At 44.8% G+C, this 17,972-nt stretch overlaps 1 protein-coding gene across 4 annotated transcripts in view; it reads left to right on the top strand.

The window, feature by feature from the left end:
• LOC143284005 (TBC domain-containing protein kinase-like protein) overlaps positions 1-17,972 on the top strand; it is a 38,413-nt gene that overhangs the window by 6,919 nt on the left and 13,522 nt on the right. For all 4 annotated transcript variants that reach the window (XM_076590528.1, XM_076590527.1, XM_076590530.1 and 1 more), the window contains 11 exons: positions 1,809-1,950; positions 4,119-4,188; positions 4,962-5,017; positions 6,572-6,633; positions 7,927-7,984; positions 8,898-8,979; positions 11,668-11,806; positions 12,667-12,766; positions 14,115-14,164; positions 14,334-14,436; positions 17,150-17,284. In XM_076590528.1, coding sequence (XP_076446643.1) covers positions 1,809-1,950; positions 4,119-4,188; positions 4,962-5,017; positions 6,572-6,633; positions 7,927-7,984; positions 8,898-8,979; positions 11,668-11,806; positions 12,667-12,766; positions 14,115-14,164; positions 14,334-14,436; positions 17,150-17,284 — 997 coding nt within the window. The remainder of the gene's footprint in view (positions 1-1,808; positions 1,951-4,118; positions 4,189-4,961; positions 5,018-6,571; positions 6,634-7,926; positions 7,985-8,897; positions 8,980-11,667; positions 11,807-12,666; positions 12,767-14,114; positions 14,165-14,333; positions 14,437-17,149; positions 17,285-17,972) is intronic.

The raw sequence follows: 17,972 nt of genomic DNA, 5'->3' as shown, positions 1-17,972 counted from the left end.
AAACAGACACAGACAGACAGACGCACGCATGCATGCACGTATGCACACATGCACACACGCATGCATGCAGAGAAAAAAAAAGAACATGTGTCTGACATGTACTTTGCGTGTGTGTAGACCCCCCCCCCTCACCCCAGGACCTATCCTTGGATGTGGTGTGCAGTGTATGTACTATGTGTGTGATGTGCACTGTATGTGATGTGTACTACATGTGTGATGTGTTATATGTTTGTGATGTGTACTGTATGTGTAGGTCCCCCACCCCACTCCCTCCATGTGCCTGTTCCCAGAGGTGGTGTGCAGTGCAGGTACAGTGTGTGTAATATGATCAGAACAGCCACTACTGAACACCGCTAAAGGGTCTCCTCTGGTGTGTGGCCTTTTGGTGACCTAACATCTAAAGTTCCCACTGGACTGTTGACACCGGAATTTTGACAGACGATCCTGGATTTTAGTCATGTGTGGGGGACTTGAAATGATCAGGGAGGGTGTAATGCCACCTAAATGGTACAGATTAGGGCGTAGCAATAAAAAAGAAAGAAAAAAAGTGTGTGATGTGTACTGTGTATGATGTGTGCTGTGTGTGTGATGTGTACTGTGTGTGTGCAGGTCCCTCCAGTACCTGGCCCCGGAGGTGGTGTGCGGTGTATGTACTGTGTGTGTGATATGTTCTGTGTGTGATGTGTACTGTATGTGATGTGTACTGTGTGTTTTGATCCCCCCACTACCTGGCCCCAGAGGTGGTGTGCAGTGCATGTACTGTGTGAGATGTGTACTGTGTATGTTATGTGTACTGTGTGTGATGTGCACTGTGTGTGTACTGTGTGTGATGCATACTGTGTGTGTGGTGTGTACTGTATTTGATGTGTACTGTGTGTTTAGGTCCCCCCAGTACTTGGTCCCAGAGGTGGTCTGCAGTGCATGTTCTGCGTGAGATGTGTACTATGTATGTTATGTGTACTGTGTGTGATGTCATGTGTACTATGTGTGTAGGTCCCCCCAGTACCTGGCCCCTGAGATGGTGTGCAGTGCATGTTCTGTATGAGATGTGTACTATGTGTGTTAAGTGTACTGTGTGTGATGTGTACTGTGTGTGTGATGTGTAATATGTGTGTAGGTCCCCCCAGTACCTGGCCCCTGAGATGGTGTGCAGTGCATGTACTATGTGTGTAATGTGTACTGTGTGATGTGTACTATGTGTATGATGTGAACTGTGTGTGATGTGTACTGTGTATGTTATGTGTACTCTGTGTGATGCGTACTATGTGTGTGATGTGTACTGTGTGTGTGTGATGTCTACTATATCTGTGTAGCCCCCCCCAGTACCTGGCCCCAGAGGTGGTTTGCAGTGTATGTGCTATATGTGTGATGTGTACTGTGTATGTGATGTGTACTATGTGTGTGATGTGTACTGTGTGTGTGATGTGTACCATGTATGTGATGTGTACTATGGGTGTGATGTGTACTGTGTGTGTGATGTGTACCATGTATGTGATGTGTACTATGGGTGTGATGTGTACTGTGTGTGTGATGTGTAGGTCCCCCCAGTACCTGGTTCCAGAGGCGTGCAGTGTATATACTGTATGTGTGATGTGTACTATGTGTGTGATGTGTACTATGGGTGTGATGTGTACTGTGTGTGTGATGTGTACTGTGTGTGATGTGTACTATGTGTAGGTCCCCCTAGTACCTGGCCTCAGAGGTGGTGTGCAGTGCATGTACTATGTGTGTGATGTGTACTGTGTGTGATGTGTGATGTGCACTGTGTGTGTGATGTGTACTGTATGTGATGTGTACTGTGTGGGCAGGTCCCCCCAGTACCTGGCCCCAGAGGTGGTGTGCAGTGGGCCGGTGGAGGTGGAGGAGGAGTCAGAGACGTGTGTCCAGCCGGTCAGCGGTCCTAAAGTGGACACCTGGTCACTGGGCATTGTCCTGTTGGAGTTGCTGCTGGTCAGTCAACCTCTGCTGTCTGTCTGTCTGTCTGTTTCTGTTGGTCAGTCTGTTGGTCTGTCAGTGATACACTGTGGTACATTGCCAGGACTGAGGACTGCTGTGTGTCTGTCTGTCCATCTCTGTTGCTCAGTCTGTTGGTCTGTCAGTCATACACTGTGATGCATTGCCAGGACTGCTGTCTGTCCATCTCTCTGTCGATTGTGATACATTGCCAGGATTGCTGTCCGTCTGTCTGTCTGTCCGTCTCTGTCAGTCGGTCTGTTGGTTGGTTATGCTCTGTGATACATTGCCATGACTGCTGTCTGTCTGTTGGTGTATTTACTTTTTCTTTCTTTCTTTCATTCTTTTCTTTTCTTTGTGTCTGTCGGTGTGTTTACTCTTTCTTTCTTTCTTTTTTTACTTTCATTCTTTCTTTTTTTCTTTCATTCCTTCCTTCTTTCTTTCCTTCTTTCTTTTTTCTTTGCTTCTTTTTTCTTTTCTTTCCATCTGTTGGTGTTTTTACTGTTTCATTCTTTCTTTCTTTTGTTTGTTCCTTCTTTCTTTTGTTCCTTCTTTCTTTCCTTCTTTTTTTTTCTTTTCATCTTTCTTTCTTCTTTTTTTCTTTCTGTATGTTAGCATGTTTACTGTTTCTTTCTTTCTTTCTATCTTTCTGTCTGTCTGTCTGTCTGTGGATTTACCCTTTCTTTTTGTCTTCTTTCTTTCTTTCTTTCTTTTCTCTCTGTCTGCCTGTCGGTAAGCACTGTGATTCACTGCCAGAACTGTTGTCTGTCTGTCTAGGACATTTCATCCCATGTCCTGAGTGTAGGATGTTGGACAGAGACACTGGTATCTGCAAGCAGTGAACTGCAGAGCTTCTGTCAGAGTGTTTAGCCTTTCAGGTCACAGCGTGATGTGACTGGTTCAGTGTGTCATCTTGAGACACCATTCATGGCCTGGATAAAGGGATTGATTGACGATCTTGAGACACCATTCATGGCTTGGATAAAGGGATTGACTGACGATCTTGAGACACCATTCATGGCTTGGATAAAGGGATTGACTGACGATCTTGAGACACCATTCATGGCTTGGATAAAGGGATTGACTGACGATCTTGAGACACCATTCATGGCTTGGATAAAGGAATTGACTGACGATCTTGAGACACCATTCATGGCTTGGATAAAGGGATTGACTGACGATCTTGAGACACCATTCATGGCTTGGATAAAGGGATTGACTGACGATCTTGAGACACCATTCATGGCTTGGATAAAGGGATTGACTGACAATCTTGAGACACCATTCATGGCTTGGATAAAGGGATTGACTGACAAAGTGGCCTGCTAACTACTTTATAACGAAAGGCTGGTGAAGCACAATGAATGTAAAATTTACTGGTCTAAATATCAGTTTTATTTTAGTTCTTCTTTTCTTTTCTTTTCTTTTCAGTAATGAGGTTTGGCTGTTGGAGTGTGCAAAATCATTACTGGGAACATTTTGCCAGTATATTCATGGGTAATAAGAATTTTGTTTCCTAAAACTGCCTTTAATCTATCATACTGTGACCCATTGGTGGAGACTCTGGCAGGGGTCTGATTCCTGTCCTGTGTAAACAACTAATCCCCCCCCCTCCACCCCCCAAAAAGTGTTTTCTTAAACAGGTGATTTGTTTTGGAGTTGTGATTTGGTGTGTGTGTGACTGTTGAAGGGGAAGGTTGCAGAATGGTTGACATGGCCACCTGCCAGTATAGAGAGTCTGTTCGGGTCTGGCTTTGAATCCAGCTCTTGTCCCTTCTTCCAAGTTTAACTGGAAAATCAAACTGAGGGTCCAGTCATTTGGATGAGATGATAAACTGAGGTCCCATGTGCAGCATGCACTCTGTGCACTGAAAAAGAACCCATGGCAGCGGGAGTGATGTCTTCTGGCAAAATTTTATTGAAGAAATCAACTCCGATAGATACACAAACAATTTATAATAGCTACACAAATAATTTATATAAATGCATGCATTCGAGGCCTGACTCAGTGTGTTGGGTTATGCTGCTGATCAGACATCTGCCCAGCAGATGTGGAGTAGCATGAAAGGGTTTGTCCGAATGCAGTGACACCTCTTTGGGAAACTCAAACTGAAAAGCTGAAACTGAAGAGGAACAAATGCCGGCATGTGGAGGTGTGTTTTCAGGGGAGGCGGCTGTGGGAGGGAGCTTCACTGCCGGAGGTTTTGCACACTGTGCTCAGCTTTGTCACTGCAGGTGAGTGCTGGGGGTGTGTGTGGTGGGGGGTGGAGGGTGGGGGTGGGGGTGAGGGGGTGTTGTGTCATGTGTTATGCATCCTTTCACACAGAAGTACTGTTGCAAAGTGTGATGGCGTTTCTGAAAGATCTAAGCATATTTATGGTTTTCACAGCAGATATTTATGGGTTAAAGAAAACCTGTCCAGCCGAAAAAGAAAAAAAAAGTTTTCACATACGTTATTTATGTTGTTTTTCTCATCACAGTGGATATCTATGGTTTTTACTGTCAACATTTATGGTTTTTATGGTTTTGAAAATGATATTCATGATTTTCACATCTTATGTTTATGGTGGTTTTTTGTTTTCACAACTGGTATTTAGAGTTTTGACAACTAGTGTTTATGGTTTTTATAGTCTTTACACTAATAATTATGGGTTTCACAACTGATATTTATGGTTTTTGTAGTTTTCTGAACTGATATTTATGGTTTTTGTAGTTTTCTGAACTGATATTTATGGTTTTCATGAGTGACAACTGATATTTATGTTGGTTTAACAAGGCCTGACTAAGCGCGTTGGGTTACACTGCTGGTCAGGCATCTGCTTGGCAGATGTAGTGTAGCGCGTATGGATTTGTCCGAACACAGTGATACCTCCTTGAGCTACTGATACTGATAAAAAAAAAAGGTTTTCTGATATTTATGGTTTTGACAACTGGTGTTTATGTTGTTTATGGTTTTCACAGTTGGTATTGATGGTTTTGACAAGTGATATTTAAGGTTGATCTTCCAGAGGTGTCACCACTGGACAGCATGGCCAGCTCACAGGGGTTCACCGACAAGTTACAGGTGAGGATTCATGATCAGTTCTGTGTGTGTGTGTGTGTTTGCACATGCATGAGTGCGTGCGCATGCACATGCCTGCATGCATGTGTGTGTGTGTGTGTGTGTGTGTGTGTGTGGAGTTTGCTTAAGTGTGTGTGTGTGTGTGTGTGTGTGTGTGTGTCACTTTGGAGGTGGGAGGGGAGGAAGGGAGACAATCAGGCAGAGAAAGGAGGAGTCAGAGACGGGAGGGGAGGTAAAGGGGGGGGACAGGAGACAGGTTTTCATTTTATTTTTCACAAAGAGTATCTTTGATATGTCGTAATTTTATTTCTTACAGGAATATCTGCGAATGTTTGATGTGATACCATAATTCATTTCTTGCCAGGGTATCTTTGAATGTTCAGTGTGTTATAATTTTATTTCTTGCTAGAGTATTTGTGAATGTTTTGTCATGATTTTTATTCTACCTGGAGTATCTTTGAATGTCTTATTTAATTTCATAATTCTATTTCACACTATCTTTGATTGTTTGATATGTTATAAATTTAGTTTATCTCTGGAGTATCATTGTAAGTCTGATATGATGTTATATTTCTATTTCTCACTAGAGTGTCCTTGAATGTTTGATATGTTATAAATCTATTTCAGTGTTTGATATAACTCTACAATTTTATTTTTCACAAGATTATCCTTGAATGTTCGTGTCCTGATTCTATCACAAAAATATCTTTGAATGTTTGATATGATGCTATAATTGTATTTCTCACTAGAATATCTTTGAACTTTTGATATCATGTCATGAATATGTATCTCACTCTGTGGTCAGACGTCATCCAAAGACATGAAATCTATTTATCACTCTGGTCAGACGTTATCCAAAGACATGAAATCTGTTCTCACTCTGTGGTCAGACATCCAAAGACATGAACTCTGTTCTCACTCTGGTCAGACGTTATCCAAAGACATGAACTCTGTTCTCACTCTGGTCAGACATTATCCAAAGACATGAAATCTGTTCTCACTCTGGTCAGACATTATCCAAAGACATGAACTCTGTTCTCACTCTGGTCAGACATTATCCAAAGACATGAACTCTGTTCTCACTTTGTGGTCAGACACTATCCAAAGACATGAACTCTGTTCTCACTTTGGTCAGACACTATCCAAAGACATGAACTCTGTTCTCACTCTGTGGTCAGACATTATCCAAAGACATGAACTCTGTTCTCACTCTGTGGTCAGACATTATCCAAAGACATGAACTCTGTTCTCACTCTGGTCAGACATTATCCAAAGACATGAACTCTGTTCTCACTCTGGTCAGACATTATCCAAAGACATGAAATCTGTTCTCACTCTGGTCAGACATTATCCAAAGACATGAAATCTGTTTCTCACTCTGTGGTCAGACATTATCCAAAGACATGAAATCTATTCTCACTTTGGTCAGACATTATCCAAAGACATGAACTCTGTTCTCACTCTGGTCAGACATTATCCAAAGACATGAAATCTATTCTCACTCTGTGGTCAGACATTATCCAAAGACATGAAATCTGATTCTCACTCTGTGGTCAGACATTATCCAAAGACATGCTGGATCTGCTGCGACTGTGTTTGACCGTGTCCCCAACACGCAGGTGGGTGAAGTGTGATCATGTGTGTGTGTGTGTGTGGGGGGGGGGGGGAGGGGGGGGGGGGGAGGGGGGGGGGGTGAAGGGGGTGATGTGGGGGGAGATCGGAAAGATGGTTTTACCTCATTGAGGCTGTGTGACGTTACAATGAGAAGCACTTGAGTTCAGTTCAGTTCACTTTCTCAAGGAGGCGTCACTGTGTTCAAACAAATCCATATATGCAACACCACATCTGCTAAGCAGATGTCTGACCAGCAGCTTAACCCAACACGCTTAGTCAGGCCTTGAGGAGAAAAAAACAACAACAAAGAAGCGTTTGAAATGAGCACTGAATGTACAGAATGTCAAATGTTACTTTTGCAGGGAAGTTTATGACAGACTAAATGCCTTGCATTTTTGTTGTCAGTTTTTTTGTTGTTTTAATCCAAGCATGGTGATCAGGTGTAATGGTCTACCATATGATACCCAGAGACAGTTTGCAGTGTGTCTAATTATCAGTGAATTTCTTTTATAGCACAATAATCAGTAATCAGTAATTCTGTGAAAGATTTGCTTACAGATATTCTCTGAAATTGGTATTTGAATTCTGTAATGGTGGGGAAAAAGAAAAGAATTAAAGCAACTCCATTTAATACGCGATTAAAAAAAATCAAAATATAATGTTCTTATTTAAAGTGTATGCACATTTACATAAATTTCACATATTTTCCTGTACTTTACCATGCTATAGTTCCGGGTAAGTTCATGTTGAATTCCTCTCCACTCCAACAGGAATTAGACTAAAGACATGTAGGTGTAGGAGTGGGCGTGGGTGTGGGCACATGCTTGTATGTGTGCATGTGACAGAGAGGCAGTCAGAGAGAGAAAGTGACAGAATCATATCAAGACAGAAAGAGAGGCATGAAGAGAAAGGTAGAACACCCAGAGAGAGAGAGAGATTTTTCATGAGACAGGTGCAATGTAGGCAAAGTGTCACAAAACCTGTAGGGGATTTAGTAGGTGGTGTCCCAAGTATGTTAAATCAGAACTCTCACTACTGAACACCACTGAAGCAACTCGGCACCAGTGCAGGGTCTCGTCTGGTGTGTGGCCTTCTGGCAGACCTGGCATGGATAGTTCCCTGTGAACTGCTGATGCTGGGACTGTGACGAACGGAACCCAGGTGTGGTTGAGTGAGGGGGAGATACAGAATGAGCTAAATGGGAGGAATGGCACAGATAATGGGACAGTAAACCAAAAAACAAATAAAATGTGTGACAAAAGCCTGTGTGAAAGTGAGCGGTGATGTGTTCCCCACAGGCCCACGGCAGAGGAGCTGAGGGCACATCCTGTGTTCAGGGAGGAGCGACAGAAATCAGTGAGTCTTCCTTTTTTTTATGTGCAGTGTACACACACACACACACATGCACAATGCACACGATGCACACACACACACACATGCACAACACGCTCACACATGCAAACAGGTGCATAGGCACACACATGCTAATACACACACACTCTGCATGTGTGTGCGCGCGCACACACAAGCACACACGCACATAAACACATACATACATACATACACTCTCTCTCTCTGTGTCTCTTTCATGCTATGTATTTTTCATTCAGTTATCGCTTACTCATGTACAATACAGACTTTTTTTTCTTTTTTTTGAGACGAGCGAAATATGTATTCTTTCTGCATGTTGAATTGCCCCATTGTATCCCCCACCCCTTTGTGTATGGGCCAGTGGCCTTCACAATTAAACCTGTGTCAGTCTCTCTCTCTCTCTCTCTCTCTCTCTCTCTCTCTCTCATTCATGCACACTCACAATGATGTATGTGTCAGCAGATGCCCTGTGTGAATGGCTACAGCATGTTCACCACACACACACACTGTCTCTCACAATGATGTTCATGTCAAGAGACATCCTATGTGAATGGTCACAACATGTTCAGCACACACACACACACACACACACACACACACACAACAATGTACATGTCGACAGACACCCTGTGTGATTGGCCACATGTTCACCCCCCCCACCCCCCACCCCACCCCCACACACACACAATGATGTACATGTCAACAGACGCCCTATGTGAATGATGTACATGTCGACAGACACCCTATGTGAATGATGTACATGTCGACAGACACCCTATGTGAATGATGTACATGTCGACAGACGCCCTATGTGAATGATGTACATGTCGACAGACACCCTATGTGAATGATGTACATGTCGACAGACGCCCTATGTGAATGATGTACATGTCGACAGACGCCCTATGTGAATGGCTACAACATGTTCACCACCAGACTGCGCTGTCAGGACCTGGAGCTGCCCAACTACGACAATGAAGGTCAGGGACACAGAGCACAACAGAGCACAGGTCACTGTGTGTCTTTCCTTTGTCTGTGCCTGCTGATGTCTGTTCTGAAGAACAGAAACCCCTGTGTCTATGCTTGGGGCTCTTTCAGTTCAATTCTTTCACCGCCATAGGCGACTTAAATCAATCAGACAGTTCACCACCACAGGCACTTTAGTTGAGCAGACAGTTCACCACCATTGGTGAATTTAGTCGAGCAGACAGTTCACCACCATTGGTGAATTTAGTCGAGCAGATAGTTCACCACCATAGCCTACTTCAGTTGAGCAGACAGTTCACCTCCATAGGCAACTTAAATCAAGCAGACAGTTCACCACCATAGCCTACTTCATTTGAGCAGACAGTTCACCTCCATAGTCTACTTCAGTTGAGCAGACAGTTCACCTCCATAGGCAACTTCATTTGAGCAGACAGTTCACCACTATAGATGAATTTTGTTGAGCAGACAGTTCACCTCCATAAGCAACTTAAATCAAGCAGACAGTTCACCACTATAGGCTACTTCAGTTGAGCAGACAGTTCACCACTATAGGCGACTTTAGTTGAGCAGACAGTTCACCACCATAGGTGAATTTAGTTGAGCAAACAGTTCATCACTATAGGTGAATTTAGTTGAGCAGACAGTTCACCACTATAGGTGAATTTAGTTGAGCAGACAGTTCACCTTCATAAGCGACTTAAATCAAGCAGACAGTTCACCACCATAGACCACTTCAGTTGAGCAGACAGTTCATCACTATAGGTGAATTTAGTTGAGCAGACAGTTCACCACCATTGAATTTAGTCGAGCAGACAGTTCACCACCATAGGTGTATTTAGTCAAGCAGACAGTTCACCACTGTAGGTGAATTTAGTTGAGCAGACAGTTCACCACCATACCCTACTTCAGTTGAGCAGACAGTTCACCACCACAGCCTACTTCAGTTGAGCAGACAGTTCACCTCCATAGGCTACTTCATTTGAGCAGACAGTTCACCTCCATAGGTGACTTTCGTTGGGTTACGCTGCTGGTCAGGCATCTGCTTGGCAGATGTGGTGTAGCATATATGGATTTGACTGAACGCAGTGACGCCTCCTTGAGCTACTGATACTGATACTGATACTGAAGGCAACTTTAGTTGAGCAGACAGTTCACTTCCATTGGTGTATTTAGTCAAGCAGACAGTTCACCAATTTAGTTGAGCAGACAGTTCACCACTATAGGTGAATTTAGTTGAGCAGACAGTTCACCACCATAGGCTACTTCAGTTGAGCAGACAGTTCACCACCACAGAAGACATTAGTCGACCAGACAGTTCACCACCACAGGTGATTTTAGATGACACAAAGAGGTCACATGAAAAGGACCATCTTTCACATTGAAACAAAGCTTGTCAGCTTCAGCCAGTTTCCCAGACGATAAAACAATGACTAACCTTCACCTTCCTGACCAAGTTTGAAGTGAATAAGTCCATTGTGTTGTTTTGACATGAACCTGATTGTGTGACTGAGAGCATTGAGTCTGAAATATTTGGCACTAGAGAGTGTTTTACTCACCGAAAATTGGCAGTTAAAGAGTTCATAAAACAGTATCTGCACCTTCTGGAAATTCTCTCTTTTCTGTTGCTCTCTCTGTTTCTGGCTTTTTCCTTGTCTATCTGTTGTAGCTGTCTTTCTTATTTTCTGCTTTGCTGGCCCATTTACCTACATTTTTTCTGTTAAATTCTTAATTTTTTTGGTGTTTTTTTTTTCTCTGGACTTGGCATTTCTACAATGTTGTGTTGTTGTTTTTTTGCCCAAGCTATGTGAGTTGCCTGTTGACAATTTTTGGTTTTGTGTGCATGTTATGAAACATTTGGCGCATTATATGGAATTATGATCACGGTTAGATTACTTTTCTTTACCCTTACAATGGCTGTTGAACAGCTTACTGTAAAGTGTAAGTATGACTGTCTGGTGAATTAACAGAAGGATAGTTTAAAAAAAAAAACCCACTAACTTTTGTATAAGAAGCATAGAAGTGGAGTGATGGCCTAGAGGTAATGCGTCCATCTAGGAAGTGAGAAAATCTGAGCGCGCTGGTTCGAATTAGGGTACAGTCACCAATATTTTTTCCCCCTCCACTAGACCTTGAGTGGTGGTCTGGACGCTAGTCAATCGAATAAGATGATAAACTGAGGTCCCGTATGCAGCATGCGCATAGTGCACGTAAAAGAACCCATGGCAACAAAGGGGTTGTTCCTGGCAAAATTCTGTAGAAAAATCCACTTTGATGGGAAAAGCAAATAAAACTGCAAGCAGGAAAAAATACAAAAAAATGGGTGGCACTGTCAGTGTAGCGATGCACTCTCCTTGGGGAGAGCAGCCTGAATTTCACACAGAGAAAGTTGTTGTGACAAAAAAGAGAAATACAATACAGTACAGTACAGTACAATACAATACAATACAATACAATACAATACAATACAATACAATACAATACAATACAATACAACTTTTCAACTGTTATCACTTGAACAAGACCTGCAGAATAAAAAGTGTTAGTAACTGAATAAACAATAAACATGAAACGGAACTGGCGTGCTTGTGAGCGTCTGATGGAGTGCTCGCATCACCTGTCTGGAATGTGAAAATCTCATGTGAAAACTTCTGTGGTCTGACCTGTGGCCTGTGACCTTTCAGTGTACGACCCTGACCACCTGTCCCAGAGAAGCATGGAGGAGGTGTACTACCTGTGGCGGCTGGCCGGGGGGGAGCTGGAGGCTGTGCTGAAGAAGGCTGGCCTGGTCAAGACACGCCCCCCCATCAACCTTCTGCCCTGGTCAGTGCTGGTCTTCTTTCTTTTCATAATCTTTCGAAGGTTATATTTGCCAGAACAGAAAATCATGTAATCAGATTCCACATTAAGGTGATCAAAGTCACAAAAATACATAATTAAGATCTCAAAAATACATAGTTCTGGTCTTTTTGTCTGGTGGTAGAAATACTCATGATAAAGACATGCCCCCCCATCAACCTTTTGCCCTGGTCAGATCTGCTCTCTTTGTTTGGTGGTAGAAATAGTCCTGATAAAGACCACCCCCCCCCTCCCCCTCCCCCTCCATCAACCTACTGCCCTGGTCAGATCTGCTCTTTATTTGGTGGTAGAAGTAGTCGTGATAAAAGAACCCCCCCTCCCTCGCCCTCCCCATCCCCCTCCATCAACCTTCTGCCCTGGTCAGTTCTGGTCTGTTTGGTGGTAGAAATAGTCCTGATAAAGACACCCCCCCCTCCCAACCCCCTCCACCCCACCCCCCACATCAATCTTCTGCCCTGGTCAGCTCTGCTCTCTTTGTCTAGTGGTAGAAGTAGTCATGATAAAGACACCCCCCCCCCCGCCCCCGCCCCCTCCCTCTCCCCCACCCCCCTCCCACCTTCGACTCTCTGCCCTGGTCAGTTCTGGGTAGAAATAACAATGATGAAGACATCGCCCACACCTCTTCAGCTTTCTGCTCTGGTTCTTTTTGTGCGGTGGTGATGGTGGAAATAGCAATGATAATGGCCTGGTTTTTTCATTGCTTCCACACCGCTCTACACCCCACACCCACCCACCGGCCCACCCACACACCAACATACACACCCCACACCCCCAACACACACACAGTGATGATAACATGATAGTGTGTACACCCACTGTGACAGCTGTGGGATCCCGGACGGTGACGTGTTTGGTCAGGAGAGGGACCAGGCTGAGCTGTTGGACCGTACCATCATCGTCATGTCACAGGACCAACTCAGACAGGTCTCCACTTTGTGTGTGTGTGTGTGTGAGGGGGAGGGGGAGGGGACAGATTTCATGGACCGTACCATCATCGTCATGTCACAGGACCAACTCAGACAGGTCTCCACTTTGTGTGTGTGTGTGTGTGTGTGTGTGTGTGTGAGTGTGTGTGTGTGTGTGTGTGTGTGTGTGTGTGTGTGTGTGAGGGGGAGGGGACAGATTTCATGGACCGTACCATCATCGTCATGTCACAGGACCAACTCAGACAGGTTTCTTCCATCACTTTGTGTGTGTGTGTGTGTGTGACAGTATGTGTGTGTGTGTGAGGGGGAGGGGACAGATTTCATGGACCGTACCATCTTCATCATGTCACAGGACCAACTCAGACAGGTTTCTTCCATCACTTTGTGTGTGTGTGTGTGTGTGTGTGACAGTGTGTGTGTGTGTGTGAGGGGGAGGGGACAGAACTCATGGACCGTACCATCATCGTCATGTCACAGGACCAACTCAGACAGGTTTCTTCCATCACTTTGTGTGTGTGTGTGTGTGTGACAGTATGTGTGACAGTATGTGTGGTGTGTGTGAGGGGGAGGGGACAGAACCCATGGACCGTACCATCATCGTCATGTCACAGGACCAACTCAGACAGGTTTCTTCCATCACTTTGTGTGTGTGTGTGTGTGTGTGTGTGTGAGTGTGTGTGTGTGTGTGTGAGGGGGAGGGGACAGAACTCATGGACCGTACCATCATCGTCATGTCACAGGACCAACTCGGACAGGATGCGCTATGAGCATGGGAAGGGGACAGAACATTGTAGTCAATCTGGGTTTTTTTGTATTTTTTAAATATTTTTATGTTTTTTTAAGTGTCATGGAGACAGCTGTTTCAGATAAAAAAGTTTACTTTGAGACTGTTGCTAATCAGCTGAGGCAGGATTACATGGGATTATGGCATTGACTGTTAATTGCCAAAACAAGGCTAATGAGTATTAACATGGTTTGCTTTTGTTCCTAAACACTACATGGATAGTATAGATATGGCACTGACTTTTAATTACCAAAACTAGATTAATCAGTATGGTTTGCTTTTGATCGTAAACACTACATGGGTAGATAGATATGGCATTGACTGTCAATTATCAAAACAAGATTAATAAATATTGATATTGTTTGCTTTTGTTTGTAAACACTATATGGGTAGATCAAATTTATGAACATTTTTTACAGAGTGAGAGAAGTGATGAATGAGATGATGAAGTATGATGTATATATCTTATGTATGTGATGTATGATGTGTATGATTAATGTATATGATTGATGTATATGATGAATAAGATGTATGATGTACATGATTACAATGTTTGTTACAGAGGCTGAAGGACATGGAGGAGACCGCGTACTATCCACTGCTGGAAGATGAGTAAGTTGGGTGACAGTAGGGTGTGTGTGTGTGTGTGTGTGTGTGTGTGTGTGCATTAGATGCTGCGTTGGGTGGTGCTGTGTGTGTGTGTGTTTGTGTGTGTGTGGAAAGCTGACACATGGTGTGTGTGTGTGTGTGTGTGTGTGTGTGTGTGTGTGTGTGTGTGCAGGAGTGTGGACATGCCCCAGTTACCTACGTCTCCCAGCTCCTGTGACCTGACCCAGACCCAGAGTCTGCCCCTCATCATCCGTGAACGAGACATCGAGTACCAGGTAAACAGGACAGGTAGACGGAGGACTGGGTGTGAATGATGGAGTACCAGGTAAACAGGACAGGTACACAGAGGACTCGGTGTGAATGATGGAGTACCAGGTAAACAGGACAGGTAGACAGAGGACTGGGTGTGAATGATGGAGTACCAGGTAAACAGGACAGGTGGACAGAGGACTGGGTGTGAATGATGGAGTACCAGGTAAACAGGACAGGTAGATAGAGGACTGGGTGTGAATGATGGAGTACCAGGTAAACAGGACATGTACACAGAGGACTGGGTGTGAATGATGGAGTACCAGGTAAACAGGACAGGTAGACAGAGGACTGGGTGTGAATGATGGAGTACCAGGTAAACAGGACAGGTAGACAGAGGACTGGGTGTGAATGATGGAGTACCAGGTAAACAGGACAGGTGGACAGAAGACTGGGTGTGAATGATGGAGTACCAGGTAAACAGGACAGGCAGAAAGAGGACTGGGTGTGAATGATGGAGTACCAGGTAAACAGGACAGGTAGACAGAGGATTGGGTGTGAATGATGGAGTTCCAGGTAAACAGGACAGGTAGGCAGAGGACTGGGTGTGAATGATGGAGTACCAGGTAAACAGGACAGGTACACAGAGGACTGGGTGTGAATGATGAAGTACCAGGTAAACAGGACAGGTAGACAGAGGACTGGGTGTGAATGATGGAGTACCAGGTAAACAGGACAGGTACACAGAGGACTGGGTGTGAATGATGGAGTACCAGGTAAACAGGACATGTAGACAGAGGACTGGGTGTGAATGATGCAGTACCAGGTAAACAGGACAGGCAGACAGAGGACTGGGTGTGAATGATGGAGTACCAGGTAAACAGGACAGGTAGACAGAAGACTGGGTGTGAATGATGGAGTACCAGGTAAACAGGACAGGTGGACAGAGGACTGGGTGTGAATGATGGAGTACCAGGTAAACAGGACAGGTACACAGAGGACTGGGTGTGAATGATGGAGTACCAGGTAAACAGGACAGGTAGACAGAGGACTGGGTGTGAATGATGGAGTACCAGGTAAACAGGACAGGTGGACAGAGGACTGGGTGTGAATGATGGAGTACCAGGTAAACAGGACAGGTGGACAGAAGACTGGGTGTGAATGATGGAGTACCAGGTAAACAGGACAGGCAGAAAGAGGACTGGGTGTGAATGATGGAGTACCAGGTAAACAGGACAGGTAGACAGAGGATTGGGTGTGAATGATGGAGTTCCAGGTAAACAGGACAGGTAGGCAGAGGACTGGGTGTGAATGATGGAGTACCAGGTAAACAGGACAGGTACACAGAGGAGTGGGTGTGAATGATGAAGTACCAGGTAAACAGGACAGGTAGACAGAGGACTGGGTGTGAATGATGGAGTACCAGGTAAACAGGACAGGTACACAGAGGACTGGGTGTGAATGATGGAGTACCAGGTAAACAGGACATGTAGACAGAGGACTGGGTGTGAATGATGCAGTACCAGGTAAACAGGACAGGCAGACAGAGGACTGGGTGTGAATGATGGAGTACCAGGTAAACAGGACAGGTAGACAGAAGACTGGGTGTGAATGATGGAGTACCAGGTAAACAGGACAGGCAGACACAGGATTTGGACATTATACCACACAGATCACACCACTCCACATCACTTCACACCATACCATGTCCAATCACATCACCCTACATCACACACTCCACATCACACCACATCACACAATACCATAGCACACCACACCACACTATACCACACCACACTACATCACACCACATAATACCATTGCACACTGCACCACATCACACCACTCCACATCACATCACACCACACTGCACCACACCATTGCACACTTCACCACATCACACCACATCACACCACACCATTGCATATCACACCGCACCACATCACACCACACCATTGCACACCACATCACATCACACAATAGCACACCACACTGCACCACATCACATCACACCACACCTCACCACCTCACATTATCGCACATCACACCACACCACCTCACACCATTGCACATCACACCACACCACACCACACCACACCACCACATCACATCACACACCACCACACCACATATCACACCACACGACCCCACACAACACCACATGTCAGCACACAACATGTCACCCTGTAACACAGCACACCTTCACGAGGGCAGGGTGAAAAAAAACAAAGGCTCTATTAAGCCAACTCTTCTACCATGAGTAAAGATCATTTTGACTTCATACCACCCAGCCCACAGCACACTCAGCCTGTTTTCCATGGTAATTTCAACACATCAACCTGTATGTGCTTTTTGAAACAGTAATAATATACACGCACCCATATCCCCCACCCCCACCCCACCCCCTCCATCGACTTTCTTGCCCTGGTCAGTTCTGGGAAGAAAGAACAATGATGAAGACATCCCCCACACCCCTCACCAGGTTTCTGCTCTGGTTGGTTCTTTTTGTCTGGTGGTGGTGGTGGTGGAAATAGCAGTGACAACGGCCTGGCTTATTACATCCACACCACACCCACACACCCAAACGCACACACCCAGCCACCCACATCCTCACACTCACCCACACACATTCACACACACACACACACACACCAACATACACCCCACCCCCTGCACACACACAGTGGTGCTAACACAGTGTGACAGCTGTGGGATCAGCGTGTTTTCCCTGTTGTCCAGTTCCATCGCATCATCTTGTATGAGCGCCTGCTGAAGGCCTACCCCTACAAACGTCCTCACATCTGGAAGGAGGCCCGTGTCGACATTCCTCCCCTGGTGCGCGCACACGTGTGGGCCGCACTGCTGGAAGTGGAGGTACGCACAGCAGTCTTTGGGGTGCACCAGTCGTGGAGTCTTTGGGTGGATGTGTCATATGGAGTCTAGGGGTACACATGTCATGCAGTCTTGGGTGCACATGTCACACTTAGGGTAAACATGTCATTGAGTCTTTTGGTACATATGTCACAGTTTAGGAGTACACATGTCTTGGAGTCTTTTGGTACACATTGCAGTATTTGGGTACACATATCAGTTTATGAGTACATACGTCATGGAGTCTTTGGGTACATGTGTCACAATGTAGGGGTACATGTCATGGAGTTTGGGTACACATATCAGTTTAAGGGTACACATGTCATGGAGTCTTTAGGTACACTTACAGTTTTAGGGGTACACATGTCATGGAGTCTTTGGGTACACATATTATAGTTTAGGGGTCCACATGTCATGGAGTCTTTTAGTACACATGTTACTGAGTTTAGGAGTACACATGCCATGGAGTCTAGGTACACGTCACATTTAGGGGTACATATGTCATGGAGTCTTTGGGTACACATGTTACAGTTTAGGGGTCCACATGTCATGTAGTCTTTGGGTACACATGTCACAGGTTAAGGGTACACATGTCATGGACTCTTTGGACATCCATATCACTGACTGTGTATAAACATCACAGTATTTGGGTGCTTATGTCAGTCAAGTTTGTACTATAAAGTTGATGTGG

This window comes from Babylonia areolata, chromosome 7, assembly GCF_041734735.1.
Source record: "Babylonia areolata isolate BAREFJ2019XMU chromosome 7, ASM4173473v1, whole genome shotgun sequence".
In the NCBI taxonomy this organism is placed as follows: Eukaryota; Metazoa; Mollusca; class Gastropoda; order Neogastropoda; family Buccinidae; genus Babylonia; species Babylonia areolata.
Note: the sequence above shows the minus strand (reverse complement) of the source record. Positions and strands in the feature narration are given on the sequence as shown.